The 20,561-nt window shown below is 40.1% G+C and overlaps 1 protein-coding gene across 1 annotated transcript in view; it reads right to left on the bottom strand.

Moving 5' to 3' along the window:
- Nucleotides 1–20,561, bottom strand: part of alk (ALK receptor tyrosine kinase) — a 380,098-nt gene that overhangs the window by 95,688 nt on the left and 263,849 nt on the right. Inside the window, exon 5 of the mRNA XM_087779244.1 lies at nucleotides 3,839–3,972. Within this exon, the coding sequence (XP_087635370.1) occupies nucleotides 3,839–3,972 (134 nt within the window). The remainder of the gene's footprint in view (nucleotides 1–3,838; nucleotides 3,973–20,561) is intronic.

The following is a 20,561-nucleotide window of genomic DNA, read 5'->3' as shown; positions in this document are numbered from 1 at the left end:
TAAAAAAACATTCTATGACAAGCTAAGTACAACCCGATCAAACTAGATACAGATGGTAACTCAGAGCAGCACCAAAATCCAACCATTAGTTAAAAATCCCACCGTCAACAATCCTGTTCATGTTATGGATCATTCAAAAAAATGCTCACAATCTTATGATCTTACTACGCACTATTAGGCGCACCGTATTATAAGGCGCACCTTCAATGAATGGCCTGTTTTAGAGCTGTTTTCATAAATAGGGCGCACAGGATTATAAGGCGCATAGAATAAAAGATACAGTCAAAAGTTTGACTGGGGTTGCGTTATGCATAGACTAGATAAAGCTGTGCTAAAGGGAATATCAACAAAACAGTCAGTGTCAAGTGTTCTGACAACTCTGTTGACTGCCATGGTAACGATCTTCAAACGATCTTCAAAAGCCTTCAAGTGGAAGCGTGCGAGACTGGTGTTGTGGACTGTTCACAACACCACAACACCACAACTGAAGTAGTGAGAAGCGAGAAGTAGTGAAGTTGAGCGCGTGTATGACAGCTAGAGCGCACGTGAATGACATGTTGAACGCATGTGTATGATTTGTTGAGCATGCAGCAGAGGGATTTTGAGTGTACAACCACCAAGACACACTCACTCAAACCGGTGGCAGTAATATCACTCCATAGACGTCCGCCATGACGTGACGCAATGACATAATTCCGCCTACGGCGTGTCAACTCAGTCGGCACAGAGTCATGAAAGTGTTTGTCAAAAAGTCCCCCACCAGGTAATGTTCATAAATAAGGCTCTCCGGATTATAAGGCGCACTGTCGTTTTTTGAGAAATCTAAAGGCTTTTAAGTGCGCCTTATAGTGTGGAAAATACGGTAATGGTTTGGATGGATCACTGTCGTACCGCAACTACCACTTCACACAAGTTTCCTGGTATCCCAGATGACCTTTGCTGACAGGCAACAGGCTCTTCCTCACGCCTCCCACTCCAATTCTTCAAATTTGTACAACTTTCAGAAATAAGAAAAAGTGCAGAGAGAGGGACTATTCAAGTGACTTCAAAAGTCTTTAAAAATAATCTAAAAGTAGCCAGAAAAATTGCAAATTCAGGTTGCAAAAATAGATTCATTTGGACTGGAAATGGAAGCAGCCCTGATGAAACTGTAGTTGCCGTAGAAAAATACTCGAAGATGACTGACGCCTTGAGTCTGCAGCCAAATGGAAAACTTAATTAAATGTGTGTGGTGAAGACACGCTGCATGTTTAGGGCTCTGCTGAGATGTGGACCCCCGCCCATCCCTCGGACCCACCAGTTATCCATCCTCATGTCTAACTGTGTTCAGTCCAGCAGCTTCCCCCTGTTGGACAGAGTGCCGTGATTGATGGGCCTCTGGACGACCCTTGTGGTGCCGTGTACCTAATCGCACAGTATGGACTCACCGTAACGCTACATTAAGGGCCTGCGGCAGCACTGCGGTGGTTAGGGAAATGGGGCAGAGAAAGGAAAAGCTCGGGGATCAAATTCCCGCGGGGGTTCACTGCCACATCGTCCCTGCGACATGTCCAATCGGAAAAAAAAATGAATTGTGACAGTTTTGTGGGGTAATGCATGAGGAGGAATAGAAATTTCGACTTCTTAAGCAGGAGTCAGAGCACACAGACAGAGCGCCGAGTCACATTTGCTATTGACAGAATCTGATAATGAGCGTATCACTCATCGCAGTGGCTGCTGTTTACTCTGGGATGAGGAGCTGGAGGAGGTTAAGAGTTTTCACCGTCAGACTGGCTGTGTTTGAATAATTGTGTTTCCCTTTCGGCTGTTTCCCCTTGACCGAGGTGAGAGGCTGCAGGGAGGATGCTAACGTCCCGGCAAAACGGAGGGGGATCGACGCGTCACGTTTGAGGGGTGTCGGCACTGTTCTTGGCCCGTTGACCGATGACTTAATTAAATGGCAAAGCGGGGAGATTAAGTCAGACACGGCTTCATATGTTTGTCCTGTATCGACAACATCAGCGCACACACTGAGTAATCACCAGCTTCATGAGGTGCGGCAGACCTGTGTCCAACTTCTGGTCATAAAGAGCCGGAAGAAGTCCTTTTTGGTCGACCTCTGCTCTCAAAGCAAAGTAAAGCTAGGTGCTTTCCAAAACAACAAAACACCAGGTTATACAACAACTACATAACATATTACACAACAGTTTGTTCCAGAACTTATTTGCGCACATGGAAGAGATGTTGAAACATTTTACCAAATGTTGCCACGTTCAATCTTTTCAACAACCAATTTCTGAACAGGTTTCAAATGGGAATATTTTTAACCTATAACCAAAACAATCACAAAGTTTAAGAGACAAGGATTTAGATTTCCTGAATCCATCTGATCTCATGACGAGAGCAACCACTGCTCTCTGCCGAGGAAATTGAATCTGGGATATTAATCCAATTTCAGCCGCCTCGGAGGTTGACAGAGAAGGATATTATTTCAGGCTCAAGCTCTCCACGTATTTCATTCCACAACATGAAAGTAACGAAGTTAAAAAATATCACGAACGGAGCTGTGTAATTTCCAGTTTCACATCTCGCAGCGTTCACAAGGAGACATGTGAGAGTCGTTTCTCCGATGTACGATTCGAGGAACTCGAGTCCCACAAGGAAACTCCCTTTTATTATTCAATTAGGTCATTCCAGAGAAAATAGATTCCAAGCCTGGTGACAGCACAGGCGACACAACTAATGTTTGTTGAATCTTCAGAATATATCTCTGTAGACCTCAACAGCAACAAGGTCTTCTATCTCTTACTATTATTATGTTAATTTTAATCTGTTACTGAACAGACACAAACAACAAGAAGGAGTAGAAATAAAGTTATTCATTGTATTGGTCCTTTAAACTTTTTTTTTATTATTGGATTTCTTCTTTGTTTTTTATATATTTATTTAAGTATTTACTAACTCACACTACAATTCACTCTACAACAACTACCATTTTCATTCTCTCGACCTTTCTGCAAATTTCTCCACTTTTCATTGCTGCTTTTAACGTGTTTTGTTGTTTTCAATTAATCCATTAATTAATTTGAGTGTCTAGAATTGCCCTGTATTATAAAAATATTATTATAAATAGAATAAATTATTATTAATTAAGTTTTTTTTATCTATGTTATTATAGTGATTCAATTAAGCCTACCAGTCCATGAAATCATTAAAAAACAAACAATTAAATGAATACATATTTTACAAAGTTGGAGATGACTCATGCAATTTTTGGTGAATAATTTTGGCAGAAACATTCACTAAGAAAGGACTCAGAGAGGGAGCAGCCCTTTAGCAAGCCTCTTATCTACGCGCATATTCTTCTTATGTGTTTTATATGTATTGTTTGAAGTCTTTTTTTAGCATTTGAAATATCGTTGATAGTAATGACCCCAATAGGGATCTTCAAGCATTAAGAAATATTGTGTCACATGATCCACATTTATTTTTAATTTCGTTCAAATATTTTGAGTTAACTTTGCAGACAATCTCCTTGGCGGTTGTAATAAATATGTGCACTATGTTGTTAACTAGCTACAATTGAGACACTTGACTTACTTCATTGACTTCTTAACCTTCAGTTAGAAACACATTTTTGTTTGTTTTATAATGAAAAAAACCAACAGTTTTATGAATGCAACATTTATCCCTTCAATTGAACACATGCAGATGTATGTGTTGCCTTAATAAAACCAACAAAAAATAATAAAGTTGTGCCTTTAATGCCTGCTTTTAACAGTTTAACGTTTTAAAATAAATAACTAACAGTTTAAATGTACTTGCGTGAAGGAATGAGAATATCGACTGTAACACTCACCCATGCTGCAGTTGGTGGTGAAACGTGGTTCGATGGTCGCCGTGTCGTCTTGAGGGATCCTCTGGTCGTAGCTGGCCGACACCCGGAAAGGTGACCCGTCGTGGGTTCCCAGGGAGAGGTGGACCACCGCCCAGCTGCCGAGGAGAGAGAGCAGGAGCAGAATGAGCGTGATGAGCAAACACCAGGGCTGCAGGACTCGCGGGCACCGGCACCCGGGGTCTCGGGTGAGCGTGACCCGGACGCCCATGACGGGACTCTGCCGTCTGGCTTCCTTGTTCCCTTCCAGTTTGGACCTTCCATCCTTCACTGGCTGAGGCATCGCCTCGATGTGGGACTCGTAGGTGCTACAACAGGTGTGTGGTCCTCTCTGAGTCCCACTCTCAACACTGGCCCACTCAGCCCGGCCGGCTTTGTACGCTTCAACCGTCTCTAATTTTATTAAGCAAATTAAGCGGATTTCTCTTTGGCTCCTCGTCAACAATCCCTCCCTTGCCTCTCCCACTCCCTCCCTCCTTCTTGTTCCTCGACTTTCTGTTAGAGCATATATGAATTCATATTTCCTTAATAGACCCCAGAGCAGAGCCCGGTCAGAGTTGACGAAGAAGAATAGGTTAATAAAAAAAAAAGAGCTGCTGGTTAATAAACTATGAGTCTAAAACTGTGAGCAGAAGAAAATCATCTTGCCTGGTTCATGGTGAGAGAATTGGGAACTGGACGAACCAGTTGGAGAGAGAGGGAAATAACTAAGAACAAACATACACAATAGAATAAAATGTAATTAAAATTAAAAATGAAATATGGATATTATCTATTTTTGCTATTTTAAAAAAGGACATTTCTATTTTTAATTTACTTGTTAAATATCTTGTCAGTCCTGTGTGTCGGCGAAGATTTAAATAAATACACTACCTAAAGTAATAGAGGTTGTAATCCAATAAAAAAAACATTTCACTTCAAAGGCACAAGATTCCTTAATTTATTACTAAAACAGAAGAAAAACTAGCTGTTTTATATTTACCATTTTTAGTTGAATTTACTGACAAACAGAGGCAAAAATCATTTAATTAAAAACAAACTTAAAAAACACTTTCTTCAAAACTCAAAATGACTTTTAATGTCATCGTTTTTCGAGGAAGACATTTTACGTGTCAAAGTATTCTGTCTCTTCAAGAGATAATCCAACAGAAACAAGTGATTAATTTAGTGTCTCCACTCTATGTGTCGCTGTAAATATTCAGTTCAAATCCCGGTGTTGAATATTATGTTAGAAACCAATAAACACTGTTAAAAGAGTCTTAAAAGTGTAAATATCTAAATAGGCCCCGCCCACCTGATTGATAACCATCCAGATCAGAACATAACGGAGGTCTCAGATGCCATCTTCTTCCTGTTAAAGATTGCATTCAGTCTCTCTTTTCTCACATTTTAAACATCTCTTTCATTTTAGTCCAAGGAACATTTATGCTAATTATAATTACCGAGCTGTTCAGGTTGATTTTTTGGGGGTCACTGTTCCTGAGAGTGTTGTTGAGAGGGATGAGACCTCACTCGCAGAATTGCTCCAGCAATTTAAAAAGAAGACCACTGACCTAGTCCAGCTGGCGAGACTGCCGGCTCGTCATTTACGCGTTGTCATGAGGAATCATGGCGAGTAAATTGAAGTCTCACTCTGTTCCTGTCGTCGTGGTAACACATTCCCGGCTCAGTATTTCACACTGAAGACAGAGTTAACTATAATTAACACGAGTCAAGAGTAATTTAAAGAGTTGATTTTGATTAACATTGAAACGCTGTCACTGTCAGTTGTAAATAACACTGTAAGTGATGATTTTTTAAATAGTTTGGAGTTAATTTACACTTGACAGTGTCGTGGGAATTTGACTCTATGCTCAGTGAACATGTTATACTGTGTAGAAAAGGGACCGCATGTTAATATTAATTATTTATGTGTTTAATCAACACATAAACAAGAAAATAATACGATTTTTCTTTATTTGACCAGTGTTCTGCGTATAAGTTTAAGTAGAGAAATACAGTAATACTTTTTGATAGAATACACGGCAAAACAATGAGGACGACATGTAACTTCTAACAAGGTACTTATTTATATGTGTATTACCAGGAAATTAGTCACGTATTAACCATCATGAAGTTATAACTCACACCTTGTTTATTGTGACTACATTCTACCCTTAATATCATGACATTAAGGACTCCTTAATTACTGATTATTAACAGGTAATAAAAAAATTAACTAAAGATTAACTTTGGTGAAAACTAATCTCGTCCATTGGTCCCTTTTTAGTTGTAACTACAATAACGGTCATTTACCATTAGTTATACTTTCTCTTTTAAAGGACAATAACCTTATAGTATAAAAAGCTTCCTAAATACTTAAATATAAAACATTTGTTATTGTAAATATGTTTCCTATTCTAACGTGGCAGCATATTCAGACAACGTATTAACAGCGTACTAATGTATATATTGTTATTTTTGAGTAGTAAGGATGCAATTATTACTGGTTTTTGATGTTTTACCTTCAAAAGAGAAATTATTATTTATGGTGAATATCTTCCCTCATAAGGGGTAAACAGAGAGAAGGTAGTTTTCACCAAAGTTAATGTTTAATTACTTCTCTATTTCCTGTAAATAATCAGTATTTCAGGTCTTATTCAGTGTGGACTCCATCATTTGATGCTATTAATAGTATAATATAGTCACAATGAACAAGGTTTATAATAAACAAAAGCAAATTTGCTTTTAATACTATATGATATGAAATATCGTTATTATATAGAGTTAATATTTTCCTGATTGTAAAGTGTAACCTAAAGCGCAAATGTTTGCTCCCTGTGGGCATCAAATTTTTGTTAAGATGAAGTTGTTGGTGAGACAGTGCAAGTCAACCTTTCCCTTTCTTTTGTAATTTACTTAAAAATAACTAAAAACATGAAGGTTGTGTTTGTTTACCTCGCCAGTTCATCTTATGATGTTCGGGACTCCTTGTTCGTCACAATAAATCCACGCACGACCTACTGTCCGGGACCTCCTGGACGTCTTCATCAACTGCATCATAAATCAAGTGAACAATGTTCAGTAAAAGCACGGTGTCGTGGCGAGAACAGAGACGTGTCGCACCACGCCGCATCGCTCCCCTGCCGTCTGACCTTCTGGCCTTGTCATCTGTTTTCACACTTGCATCGCTGGTTCCATTACGCTTTGGCAGACACTTCATGTTGATGCCTCGCAAGCCGACCAGAAAAAGGAATTACAGAACGTGTGATATTGCAACGTCACGTCGGGAACGTTTATGTCCGTCGCACTCGTAGAAGTGTGGGGGACTGAGGGCACACATTCACCACCACGTTTAAGACGTGCAGCAATAAACATAGCTTGAAAAACTAAGAATAGCTTCAAAACTTTCCCCTTCATGATTGACAGATTCTCCCCAACTTACCATTCTCTTTAAAGCATCTTAAAAGATTTACATTCTGGTACTTTAAAGCCGTTATCAAATATTGACAACTTTTGGAGCATCCATTTTATTTCCCATGTATCTTGAAACTGCATTTAGTACCGCAAGAAACCTCCACGAGGTGTTCTCAGGTCAGCATCACTTAGTTATCTCTTGGGACTGCCCGAGGCCTCCTCCTAGCTCAATGTGCCCAGGACACCTCACTACAGAACAGGAAACTAGCAAATGCTAGCAACCACCCAAATACCAATCTTTAATTGTGTACCTTGTATACCCTTATGTGGATACACAAACCCAAACCTTGTTCAACCTCTGTTTGTTTTAGGACTGTTGGAAGAAATAAAAGTGCAAAAAATTTGAGCGATCTAATGACCTTTTTCGATTCACTATGATTTCAACGCAACCCTATCCAGACAAATACCAGGGTACGTAAGTAGTGTCAGTACACAATCAACGTCCACGATCCATTTACGAATGTGCGTTGCATCAAAAAAACGCAACTTTATTGAGTCTCGAAGTATCAATTTTATGAAAGACGAAGAGGTAAATGTATCGTCGAGTCTATACCATACCAGTGTTTAAAATCAAGATAGCTATTAAGAAGTTCTTTGGAAATGTTTTGGTTGGCCCAGCATGTCCGTATATAGGAAGGTTTTGCAGTTGCGTCGGACTTTTCCTTCAAAAACACTGGTTCTTCGCTGAAACTCCCAGTATTTCACAGGTGAAGTAATAGTCTTCATGTTTTAACATACTGTACATAGACAAGAAAAAACATCCAGATGTTTAGAATCAATAAACACGGACTTCCTTATTAGTTTTTCTCTTTATCTTTCATAAAAATAAAAATGCTTGACACTAGAAGACGCATTACATTCTCGGCGTTATAAATAAAGATGTGTCCCTGGTTCGTGTACTAACATTAACCACTACACTACCCTGCACCATAAACAGCTCCATCTTCCTTAAAATGATGACTGGACAAGTGGTTTTCCCTCTGATTTACAGTTGTTGCTCACAGGAAACAGCCACAAAGCTCTACTAGTCTTTGTGAGAGGGCAACAAATAAACCCACTTCCTTCTTCTTCAGCATCCTTCTCACAAAAAAAGCATGCCCTGAGTCCTTCTGATTTCCCTGCTGCCATGCTCTGACTCGACAGGCTTTGCAACAGACCTTCGTACTTCTTTTATTCCGCGTGTCCACCACTGCCTGTTATGTTTTACAGCCCAAGGCACAACTTTCTACTCCTCTGTTGCTGGTATGCGGCACAGTGCAAGGTCACACTCCGTCCTCCAGATGGCATTTCTCCTACAAGCATTCCTTTTCGTCCAAACCAACATCCTTGTGCTTTCGGATGACACGGAGAAAATGTCAAAAAGCACTTCACATCCTTGCGATCGTGTCGACACCAGAGTGATGCATCCCTCGTTGTCCCTTTCATCCTCACTTTATTTTACCCACCCTGAGTGGAAGGTAAAGGGCTGACCAGATGGGATGTGGTGTTATATCACTACACTACATCGTTAGGTGCTGTTTCCGCGGCCCGGGACCTGCTCCCTGCCATATTCCATAATGGAAGGGAAATGAAAACGGAGATAAGGGCCGCCACTGTCTTCTTGATAACCTTGAAATGGTCTTCCCGCCGAGCGCGTCGTGGTTGAAGCGTGCGGCGCTCCTAGAAATGGTTCCTCGCTTATGGACGCTAAGTGTAACAATAATAGGAAAATAATTGCTCCGGCTGACAAAACATTCCCACTAACATGATGGATCTCAAACAGATATTCAAGCGTCCCTACTCTGCATTCACGCCCTTAATGTTCCGACGGTAGACCTGATTTGTTATCTGTGCGATTGCGTTCCTTTCACTGTCTCATCACGACTTGTCCGGGCAGCCACTAATATCTCGCTGGGAGCGCATCTGCCACACGACATCACTCAAACCTTTAATTAATACGGCAGCGGCACAGCGGGCTTAAATATAAACAAACGATGAACACGTTTCACACCGTATTCACGGGCGGCTAATCTCGACGCCGCGCTGCAGCTAATTATCATCATTAGAGTCCTTTCGGTGTGCGTGTTGCTTGAGCGAACCTGACCTTTGTTTGGATGGGTGTTTGCTGGAAGTCTCCCATGAACCCGATTGTTTTTAATTACAGGGAAACAAAAACAGCAGCGGGCTAATCTTTGCAGCCAGTTGACAGTTCTCATTTCATAACGCTATTCATTTGGACTTCCCCCACAGCGCTCGCTATGGCTAATATGCCACTTTTCATTTTCATTTGGGGCGTGTGTGCGCCTGGGTTTGTCACTGATGGCGCTATAACGTTGTTAGGACTGATTCTTCTCTGGTTCTGGTTCGAGTTAGCGGCGGGCCTCATCCGTCTGCCGTGTGGAGAATCAAAACAACATTAGACGTTCTTGTTAACATGATTTAATGTGGCCTTTCTAGACACCTGCTTTCGCCCATTTAACTTTTAATGTAGGGTTATGGGAAGTTCCCTGGCTTATTCACAGCGCACTGCGTCAAAGTGTCAGGGTTGTAACACTAATCAGCCGTAACATTATGACATGTGGATATGTGCCTTCTAGTAGTTAGCTTACATTAAAGTTAGAAGCTAAATATCTTTGACCCAGAGGTGAGGACTAGCGACCCGACTAGGATTTGTGACTCGTACACAATAATGCGTTTTGTATATTACACCACAGGGTGTCACAGGGAAAGAACAACAATGGCTGCCTCACTGACTTATAATTAAACGGCAACTAATGTGTTGATTTAAGTGTCTCTTAAATTATCTTGGACCTCTATTGTACTCATCAGTATGTTTCTGTGTGTATAAAACTCTATTTTCATTTAAATATTTACATTAAAATGTGCTTAAGCTCTGACAACTGAAAACAGTCGAGATAAAATATTTTATTGACAATAACCACGACCACTCCCGAATGCCTCCACCTCCAGAGGACTCGTTGCATAAACATAGCAAGTGAAGACGATTGTCAGGTCATAATGGTTTCCACTCTTGTAACCTCTCGTTCGCCAAGTTTTCAGGCGGGAGAGAACTTTATAAAGTAAAATCTTCAAAGCATCATGATGAAAAAGTTGGGTATTCCTATCAGTTGCCCTTTAAAGACACTGAAACGACCAGTTTAAACTCCATTAGGTGACTGAAAACCCATCCAGACAGTTGCAACGGTATCACCTGTGAACTGTAAGCAAAATTGTTGACAGCCTGAAGTAATGAACGTAGAAAAGTGTTGTTTACATTAAAATTAATCTGTATATAATGAGAAAGTTCTGAGGCAAATTTACTTAACAGTGTTCACATGCAAGTGAAAAGCTAATCATGACCTTTAGCGATAATAACTCAATCAAGTTTGTGTTTAGTGAAAACCTTTGGAGTTAGATAATGAACAGCTTTGAAACTGCAACTAAGATAAAACAGCAATCTAACAGCTAAAGTACAATATGAAACCAGTACTGCTCTTGATGATAATCCTACAGTTCATGCTTTGTTTTTCTTACAAATAGCAATGCTTTGGTAAAACTAGGCTGGAGTTTTCAAAACATGCTCATTCCAATCAAAGGATTTAAGATTTGATTTGGACTTGAGACCAAGTATTTGTGACTTGTTGACCATAAAAAATGCTCTTAATGCTCGGGATATTTGATCTTGGAAAAGGAAAATGTCAGTGGCCCGGACAATAACATTGATTTGACATGTGACTTTGTGTTCGAAAAGAGCAAAGACGTTTTGCTCATCGGTCAGACCAGGATCTCTACTTAAGCCACATTGATATTGGCGGTGAGTAGAAAACAAGCTGACATGTCAGGAGGCGTGCAGATTAGATCGCCGATGTGGTCCAGCTGAACGAGCGCCCACTATCCAAACAAAAAAGGACATTTTGATTCCGGGAGCCAAATCTGTGATGGCATCAAGCCGCACCACGACATACAAGGCGAGCTGGGGATACACACTGATGCGCCCGTGCTGATTATTTTGGCCTCATCTTGTGTTTGTTTAGCCAAAATGGATTAACAGTCTCTGAAAGCATTTCAGACCGGCCTAAACTACTTCACTCAAATTTACGAAGAGAATAAAAACAATTTTCATTACGCCACTTTCGCTACATGAAAGCGGGGACAGAGTAAACAGTTATCAAGAGGCATTCCTCAAATCTGGGATTGGACCCAAGGAAAGCATCAGTCGTCGCATATATATATCCGCGTGAGCAGTACCTGAACCGCCTGTCGCACATTTCCGAGTGCAGCAAATTATTCTGTGACTGAAAAATGAGCAAACTGCTGCGAGAAAATTACCCGGGATGAAAGCAGAGCCGAGCAAATAAACAAATGCAGATATAAAGGAGGAAGATGTTCCAGCACTTAGAGCGGATTCATGTCGGTCTGAAGTTTCTTTGCCATGAAAAACAAACTCATAAATTCACATGTTTATAACCTACACCCTATCTTAGTCTATTTTTGATATTTTACATCGTTATAAATGTCACACTGAACATATATATCTTCATCTGTATCTTCAGGCATGGGGGGAAGACTAGTGAAGTGTATTTATTTTAAGGTCTTGAATTATGGAGAATTTATCTTGCAATGCATTCTGGGATTTTCAAACCTATATGAAGATACCTTATTAGCTTGTCATCACCAACTGGTTCGTTCATTGGCAGGAACCTTTATCTGATCCTTCATGTCTTAGTTCCACCGTCATAAATGATTAATCGTCACAAACATTTATCTCGTGCTCAAATAAGCTATTTTTATTTTATTTTAAATCACCTCACAAGTCAGGAAATATCGTCCCTGAACAGAAGTGCCGGAGTGATCAAACATTCATGTTCAGGGAACACGTTAAAGTTTATCGCACACATTTTTTATCGTTGTTAATTTTGTATGATGAGAGCCGACGTGGGCGCCATTCATCCATTTTGGATAAACTGATGACTTATTCAGGAGCGTTTGTTTGAGCGATGGTTCCTTGTTCCAAACCCGAGTCACTGAGGGTGAACCACATCTGGACGAAGTTTTCATGGGTATAACAGGAAGTTCATGATAGTTGTGGTTCAGTAGAACATGAGAGGAAACCAACGTAGATGCAGTGTAAAATTTGTAAATTCTCTCTGTATCATCTCTTTTAGTCCTTAAGTTTTTCGCTCCACACCTTCTCGTAGGGTGATGGAGCTTTGTAAAGCAGTGTCTTTATTTTGAGAGCCCACAAGATGGCACTGTGTAGTGTATAGTATTTGGATTAGAATGACCATGTTAAACTCATAAGACAATTTAATGCAGAGTGCCACCTACCAACCTATTACAAAGAGGTAGGAGCTTCATGAAGCTTCATTATGGAATCTCAGGTTTTAATATCTAGCATGTGGACTATATAGTTTTCAGTGGTTTGGTCTAAATGCTCGAAGGATGCCTGCTAATCCAGGTTGCAGTAGCTACAGCAAGACATTCCTACCTGGGGGACGCCGAGGCGATCCTAAACCAGCACGTCTGCCCCGTGGTCACCTATCAGTGACACATGTCCTGAACACCTCACCAGAGGTTTTCTGAAGGAATCCTAATCGGATTCCCAAGCCCCCTTAACTGAGGAGCCAATGTTCTACTACGAACCTCACCTGGAAGACCTTGCTTATCGTCCTATCTCTAAGAGACAGCCCAGGCACCCTACAGAAAAAAGATGTGGCTGCTTGTATCCGCGATTTTGCTCTTTCGTTCACCATCCACCGTTCTTGACCATAGGTGAGGGTATAGAGCGCTTGGCCTTTTGGCTTAGCTCTTTCTTTACCATCACGGTTTAATGCAGCTTCGGCATTACTTTCGAAGTCGTCCCAATTTGCCTGTTGATCTCATGCCTCATTCCTCCCTCACTCGTGAACAAGACCCCTCCACTTGCGGCTGGATCTTATCCCCAACCCGGAGAAGACTCCCTACCTTGTTCCGACTGAGAACCATCAACTCAGATTTGGAGGTGTGGGTTGCCATCCCTGCCACTTCACATTCAGTTGTGAACTTTTCCAGCGAGCTTTGCCCATATGAAGAAAATTCTTCAGATAATGACAAATATATGATGGAAAGATGCATCTCGTTGTGAACGAAGCCATGTTGACCGCGATGGCTACATAGTTATTTCTACTTTTGATTCAACCATGGAGCGATTTTCACTTTCAGGAGGATTTCATTCCACTCTCAGGTGTTTGCTGTATTTCTTTTTCTCCCACATTCAGCCCTGCTTGCGCCTGTATCAATACCCTTTCCTTCACCCCTCTCCTCTAAAACTGATGTCAAGACACTCATCAGCCGAGATAAGCCGACTCCACTCAAGTTAATCCAGGAGAGGTTTTTTTTTTTTCTGCTGGGACAGCCCACTCTGGTTATCGGAGCAGGCTGGAGAGTTTCTCAGCAGCCGAGCTACACTGACATCTGTATTGGGAGATAAGCCTGACTGAGTGACTGGCTGGCGACCCAAAGGGGTAAAAAAAGGTTCCTTCGCTCCCCCACAAAGCTGAAATATTTGCATAAACGACGGGGAATCAAGTTGAACCACCCGAACACTTAATATTAGCTGTTTAGAGGAAGAAGTCAGTATTTATGAATCACTATGACTCAGTTCATGATGAATCATTTGAACTAAAAAAACACAATATTATGGAAAAAACAACATCCAACAGCATATTTGTGGTTCCTGCAGCGAACAGTGTTGTCTCAATTAAGGGAGTGTTCTTCCTGTGGGTCTCCTCTAGACACTCTGGTTTACTCCCATCAAACAATTATTGGCTGTAATTGTAAGTGTCTCTGCCCTGGGATGAACTGCAGGACTTTCCAGGGTGTCCCTGACTCTCATCCCAAGTACCTGGGATCAGTGATGGGCTGATGATGTTTAAAGATTACAGGCCCGTTTGTCTCAATGATGGCTGATGAAGCTCCGTAAAGCTCTGGATTTAGTAAACATTTGAGTCTTCATCTGAGTGGTTTTTCAAATCTCAATAAAACTGTTTCTTCTGCAACGCTCTACAAATAGAGACATTGTTTCATCAGGCATCACATAAAATAGCTTTGACCCAGTAACAACACAAGTAAATAAATAATATGAATTCATTCATTAATTTAAGCCTAAAAAAGGGTTGTGAAAAGTCAATAACACAAGGGGCAAAAAATGATTTACCTCTTTAAAATGCAGGCAGAACAAAATGTTGTCTCCACAACACTCGTTTTTAGTTTTTAGTAATCATCAAAGTTTAGTCAACTGGAGTTAATTCACTGTTCAGTTCTTTCACTTGGAGAAAACTGTGTTTTGCTTTCGCTAAATAAAACAAAATACACCTGAAGCACGTCTACACAGTGTCTACATTAGGGCTGTGTATTGGCAGGAATCTGGCGATACGTTATGTATCACGATAAAGGGGAAACAGTACGATATATTGTGATAGTATAAGATATTTGTAATACTGCCCGAGTACTACAAATATACTAGTACTTTAGTGTTGCAGAATTTACATACCACATGACTCTTGATGAAGTCAAAAATGTTTTGTTTTGAAACCAAAATATGTCCAAACATCGGCTTTAAAAACTGCACGACTGTATCCTCTCGTCCTCAGTCATCGCCGGGATTTCAATGTTCATTAAGCTTTGGAGGATGAAATAACTGCCTTTGTAGGATGCTTGTAAAAAATTATATATATACATTATATATTATTGAACTATAAAGCGTAAAAAAAACTATGGTAAACCATTAAATGTGATTTGCAACCCTAAATGAATTATTATCATTATTTTAAATAATTGATACAATGCTGTCAAATATTGATTCAATTTATCCTCTCGTCCTCAGTCATCGCCCGGATTTTTCAGGATTTAATTGTTCATTTAGCTGTGGAGGACGTAATAGCTGCTGCCATATAGTGGCCTGAAGATTAATAGGAAAACAACAATAAACATGGCGTGACTATTTGCACGTTAATTGTTATAAAGAAAAATAAATTAGAATTATTTATTTTATACACACATTATTGAACTGTAAATTATTAAAGAACTTTGGTCATACATAGATATGAAGAAGAAAATAATATATGTTCTTTTCCTTAAACATGAAAAAAATCGATACAGTACAGTGTAAAAGAATATATCGCCATATTGATATTTTCTAGTCTCCATCACATTGAGATCATGCCTGGTGAGAGCCAGCATGCTCTTGCACACACTGTCATGAATTATTCAAAACCTTTATGGCTGCAGCAGATTCCACCGAGCACAACAACCTGCTGCGCTCCGGATTAGCTTTAGCAGGGGCAACACAACAACACAACACGTTCCCGCTGAGTTACCTCTTCAACCAGCAACCACACCCACAGTGTGTTACAGTCGTGTTCACCTTCAGGCAATGGTCGTCGTCTCATGAAAACACCTAAACTCTCTTGAGTTTAATTGACATTTTAAAAGCTCCACGACGGATGAGAAACTACATCCCGGGACGTTCTGCAGTTGGGCTCGTCTTCGACTCCAACTACACTTTAGTTTAGTCGCAGCTCAGCTCTTTGCCTGCTCACGCAGCATGGCGGTGGCGGCCAGATTAATAGATTTTTGCGATGACAGCTCGACTTCTCAGACACGAAATGCTGCGCTATTACAAAGATGAAAGGCATGTGGGGAGAGATCACATGGCTTATTGCACTTTTTAATTATGATCCAAATTCAATTACTTTGTATCCTCATACTTTACGGTGCCACAGGAAATTGCTCAAATCCAGTGACAGCACTTGTGATTAAACCGGCTCACTTACACTGAACGCTTGTTCTCCTTCAGAACTTCACAGAAACATTTGCCCTCGTGTCAACGTTTCTTCGACACTAAAAATTACATTTTTGTAATTCTCTAACAGAATTTATTTTTATTGTTCACTGATTTCTTTAGTTTTTCTTTCAATTGTGTTGTGTCGAAACATTTCATTTCAACACAACAACGTTGACTTAGAGTCAACTGATCATTATCTAACATGGCGGTATACTTGCTAGCTTAGCTTTAGAAACGTACCATCCCATAACACTTCGTATTTTTTGTTTCAGTTAAAGATTAAAATGTGTTGAAGTACAATAAATTAGCAAAGTTAAATTATTAAATTAAGATGTATTAATGACAGGAAAACCTAATGTTTCGAAATAAATTAACGTCTAAAATGGAGTCGATATATTGTCTGCGACGTAATGGTCAAGATGAAAAATAATCTATTCATGTCCATTTACTTCTCATCCAAGGTTGGGAAGAACCAAAATAGGATGGAAAAACTTTTTTTTTTAATCAAGTCAAAAAACAAAAGATAAGTCAACATTAAATAAAATATGTCTTACCTTTAATTAGGAAAAAAAAGGATATAAAATGTTTTCTTTCTCAGTATTTATTCAATTTTTTTTGTTGATGGGCAATACATATCCACAAAAAGGACAAGAAAAAAAAGAAAAAAACAGTCCTAAAAAACAACTTGAGATATATATTTTAACTTTACACAAAGTAAAAAAAAGTTATTAGCTATCAGAAACACGTCCGACATGTTCTACTCTGACCCTTAACTTTCCCCCAATGTCTGGCCTCACGACTTACAAGACCCCGAGATAATTAAATTCCTCATCCTGGAGAAGAATCTCTTCTCCGACCTGGACATTCCACCTTTTGTCCGAGATGCATGTCTCAGAGAGTCACATGTGTCGTAGATGGTATGAAGGTTCGAAAAATGTCGGATGATTTACAAGTTCAAAGAGTGACTCACGATCTCCATGATGTCATTGAGGAGGTGTTTTAAAGGAAATGAAGATTTATTTGATCCTTTAATGGAGTGAATCATCATAGAGGACATGAAGCACAATATGAAACCGTGATAGAAGATGAATCTGTAAACACCATGTGACTGATAAACACATACTAATGACATTATTAATATATGAATAACCATGTTTGTGTGAGAGCAGCGGCTTCAGATAAAAGCTTCATTACATCGGAGCGTCAGGATTTAATCTGTACATCAACAATGAACGCTAAATACACAGGAGAAACGCAAACTACTCTCACACGCCATGAATTTTAAAGCGAGGTCAAGAAGCGGTCGCTGCCGTCTGAGGTCACATGATCAACCGCTGAAGACGGCGCTGCGATGCCTGCGGTCGTCCTGCAGGAGCGTTTGAACACAGAGCTCCAGGGAGTCGTCTGGAGGCAGGAATTCAAGTGTTTTGCCTTGTGTGTGTGCGGGGGGATGTCATTTCGTCTGCAGTGGAGGTCTGTCACTCGGGGGGACTAAAGGAGTCCCTGGAGAGCCAGCGCAGCTGTGAGTATAAACATCAGCTGCTCCGAGAGGGCGAGCAAGAAAGACAGAAAGAGAGAGAGAGCGAACAAGACTGCAGTGACATTTGAACAGTAGCCAAAAAAGAATAAATTAAAAAATTCTACTTCAACTGTGCCAGGCATGTCTGGTTCAAGGGCCTTTTGCGACCCTTTTTTTATCTTAAGTCAATTTGCTCAATTATTTAAAAAAAATCTTATTTTTTATTTAGTTTAATTCAATAAATGCTTCTTGCCAGTGAATTGTATTTGTCCCACGATTTTATATGCACCACCGCAGTTCCTACGCTATTGAACACACCACACTTGCTGGTGTTGCAAAGTTTATTCGCAAAGTTAAAAATATTGTTTCCCTAAATGTAAGAGTGATGTGCAGTCAGGTGATGGCATTTATCGGTGTTAAAAAATCTTATTTACTATAATGTACACATTTATGACATTTTATTAAGTAAAAATAGCAGAATTTGATTAAAACCAGAGCAGAAACGTCCGTCCTCTGTCTGACTTGAGACTGTGTGATCCGATACAAACTGGGTCACAAGATGTAAATTTGTTCCTCAGAATATCACCAATTTTAGCTTTGCTATACAGTGTTTGTTTTGTCTATAGTGTATTTATGAGAGGATTGGTGCTGCTGATCACTCAAAAATATTGCAGAGAAAAATTAGCAAGCGATGCACCGCAGTAACGTGCCCCTGCCTTTAGGGGCGCACTTGGCCGGTTCTATTTTGCTGCATTAATACAGCAGAAGAAAGTTTACTTTCCTTGCCTTTTATTCTCATCTTGTGATAACTCTGTGACCTGGAGCCTAATCAAACATAACTTCATTGAAGCAGTTGGTGATGTGATCAGAAAAGATATTAAAAAGGAGATGAATTACTTGTTTTCATTTGTTTGAATAGAAGTAGATTAAACCATTGATGTCACAAACAAAGCATATGTTTATGTCATTTTGGGCTTCAAAAGCGATGCCTGTGAAGTGAAGCATCAATGCACGTCAACTGTTTTAAAAAGTGTCTAAATACATCAGTGGCGATCGTTTGGATGACAACTACTTTAAGGTTATTAATACACAATGCAGATCCAACCGTGCATTGTTATAGATCAATAAGACGTTTAGAGCATCATTAAATGAGCACAAACTCAGCCCATCACTGTAAATATCACTCCTACTACGAGTCTGTGTGGTTTCCATGGCAACAATACACGCTTCCTGCAATGGAAGTTAGTACTGACAACAGCCAGCGTCCAATCAGTAGCTATGTCACATTGAGAGTCGCGATTATATCAATGATCAACACACAATAATGCCTGGACCACCAGCCCAAGCGTCAGCAGCCTCTTTGACTCCCAGGAATGAGAACCCTGTGGAGTCAATCATTCCTCCAGAGTTACATATTTTCAATTTAAAGCAACCATTATGCAGAAAGGCAGTATATAGACCTGTTGCACCACAGGCAGAGAACTCCTGTAGCCAGAAAAAATGCCTTTAGTGACGAAACAAAATCCAAAAGTCTCTTTACTCTGAGCTGTTACAGCTGTGACACACACTCAAAGCATCACTAACAACCTCATAAAAGTTCAACATTGTATTAGAAAATTGCATTTACTCACATAGTTTATAGATTAAAAGTTGGGAACAAATACGTGAGCACTTGTGACGGACTGGCCTCGGAATTGCCAAAACTTTCTTAACTGTGTCTTCAACACTTCAGTGGTCCTTCTTGAAAATGGCTTCATTCACGTGAGGTTCATCACGACTAAAGTGAAGAAAACACTCGAGTGCATCTCAAGTTGTGACGAGAGAGATTCAACTGTGTGTATTTTTTTGTTTTTTTAAACCAGAACTCTGAGTCTATGAGCATCTTCAGGGTTGAGGCTGTTAAGCGAAGCCCTGCTGTGCTTAAAGCTTCTCCTCCCGTCCTGCTCTGGACTGGTTTGTTTGTTAAAAAGCATTTTTTGCTGCAGTCGAACAGCCGCAGCAACCGCATCTTTTATACATCAACACTTTGAGAAACATGAATCCACACGGACGTGATTAGGAATCGCAAGTTAAAGTATCTGCAGAGTGAAATAAATTTGACTCCCTTTTTTAATTGTATTGCTTTACTACGAGTCCCAAACTTGGGCTGTCACGACATTATTGATGACTACAGCATTAAATAAATGTGATCAATCAATTAATGAGTCGCTCAAGTCAATCAATTACATGTTCATCTAAAAACGGACGACAACGTTCCACCCTGCCGTCCTATCAGACGACTCCAAGCCTGTGTGATTCAGTGAAACTAGGCCAGCCAGACACGCACACTGTCGTAGTGCGGGAGTGTCGGAGGAAACTTCATAACAGCAGGAAGATGAAAGGAGTAACAAGTCTAAATTTGCAATAGCTTTTGTCATTACAAACAACCGCTCAAGAGTTTTCTTTTTTTGTTTTTTTTTCTGGGGCCGCCAATTTTCTCTGGTGTGTTTGTGAGACACTACAAGTTTGTCTTCAGCGGCTCATTTCATTAAAAAAAAGACACAATTCCAACAGATGTTTAACTTGTTGAAGAGTAGCTTGATAGTCGTGTCGAGTCCAGATGTCAGGTCTCAGTCCAAGACCTTCAAGACATTGCGGTGTTGCTAATGTGCTACTTCCCCCGCCGCTGGAGCCGAGCTGAGCTGAATTAATGAGTTTGTGCTCCGACTGCGTGGATAAATAGAAGCTGTGCGGAGGTTTGCATCAATCACAGACGGAGTAAATCAATGATCAAACCCATACACAGAGGCATTTCTAGGAGCATGTTATGAAAGCATTATGAAAGGAAAAAATATGCTTTTATTTTTCGCCTCAACTTTCTCACTTGCAGTGAGTTAATATCGTTGTGCTCTGAATGAAGAAGAGAGTGT

The sequence above is a fragment of the Callionymus lyra genome, chromosome 18 (assembly GCF_982586985.1).
Source record: "Callionymus lyra chromosome 18, fCalLyr1.hap1.1, whole genome shotgun sequence".
NCBI lineage: Eukaryota > Metazoa > Chordata > Actinopteri > Syngnathiformes > Callionymidae > Callionymus > Callionymus lyra.
This window is presented reverse-complemented; position numbering and strand designations above follow the sequence as displayed.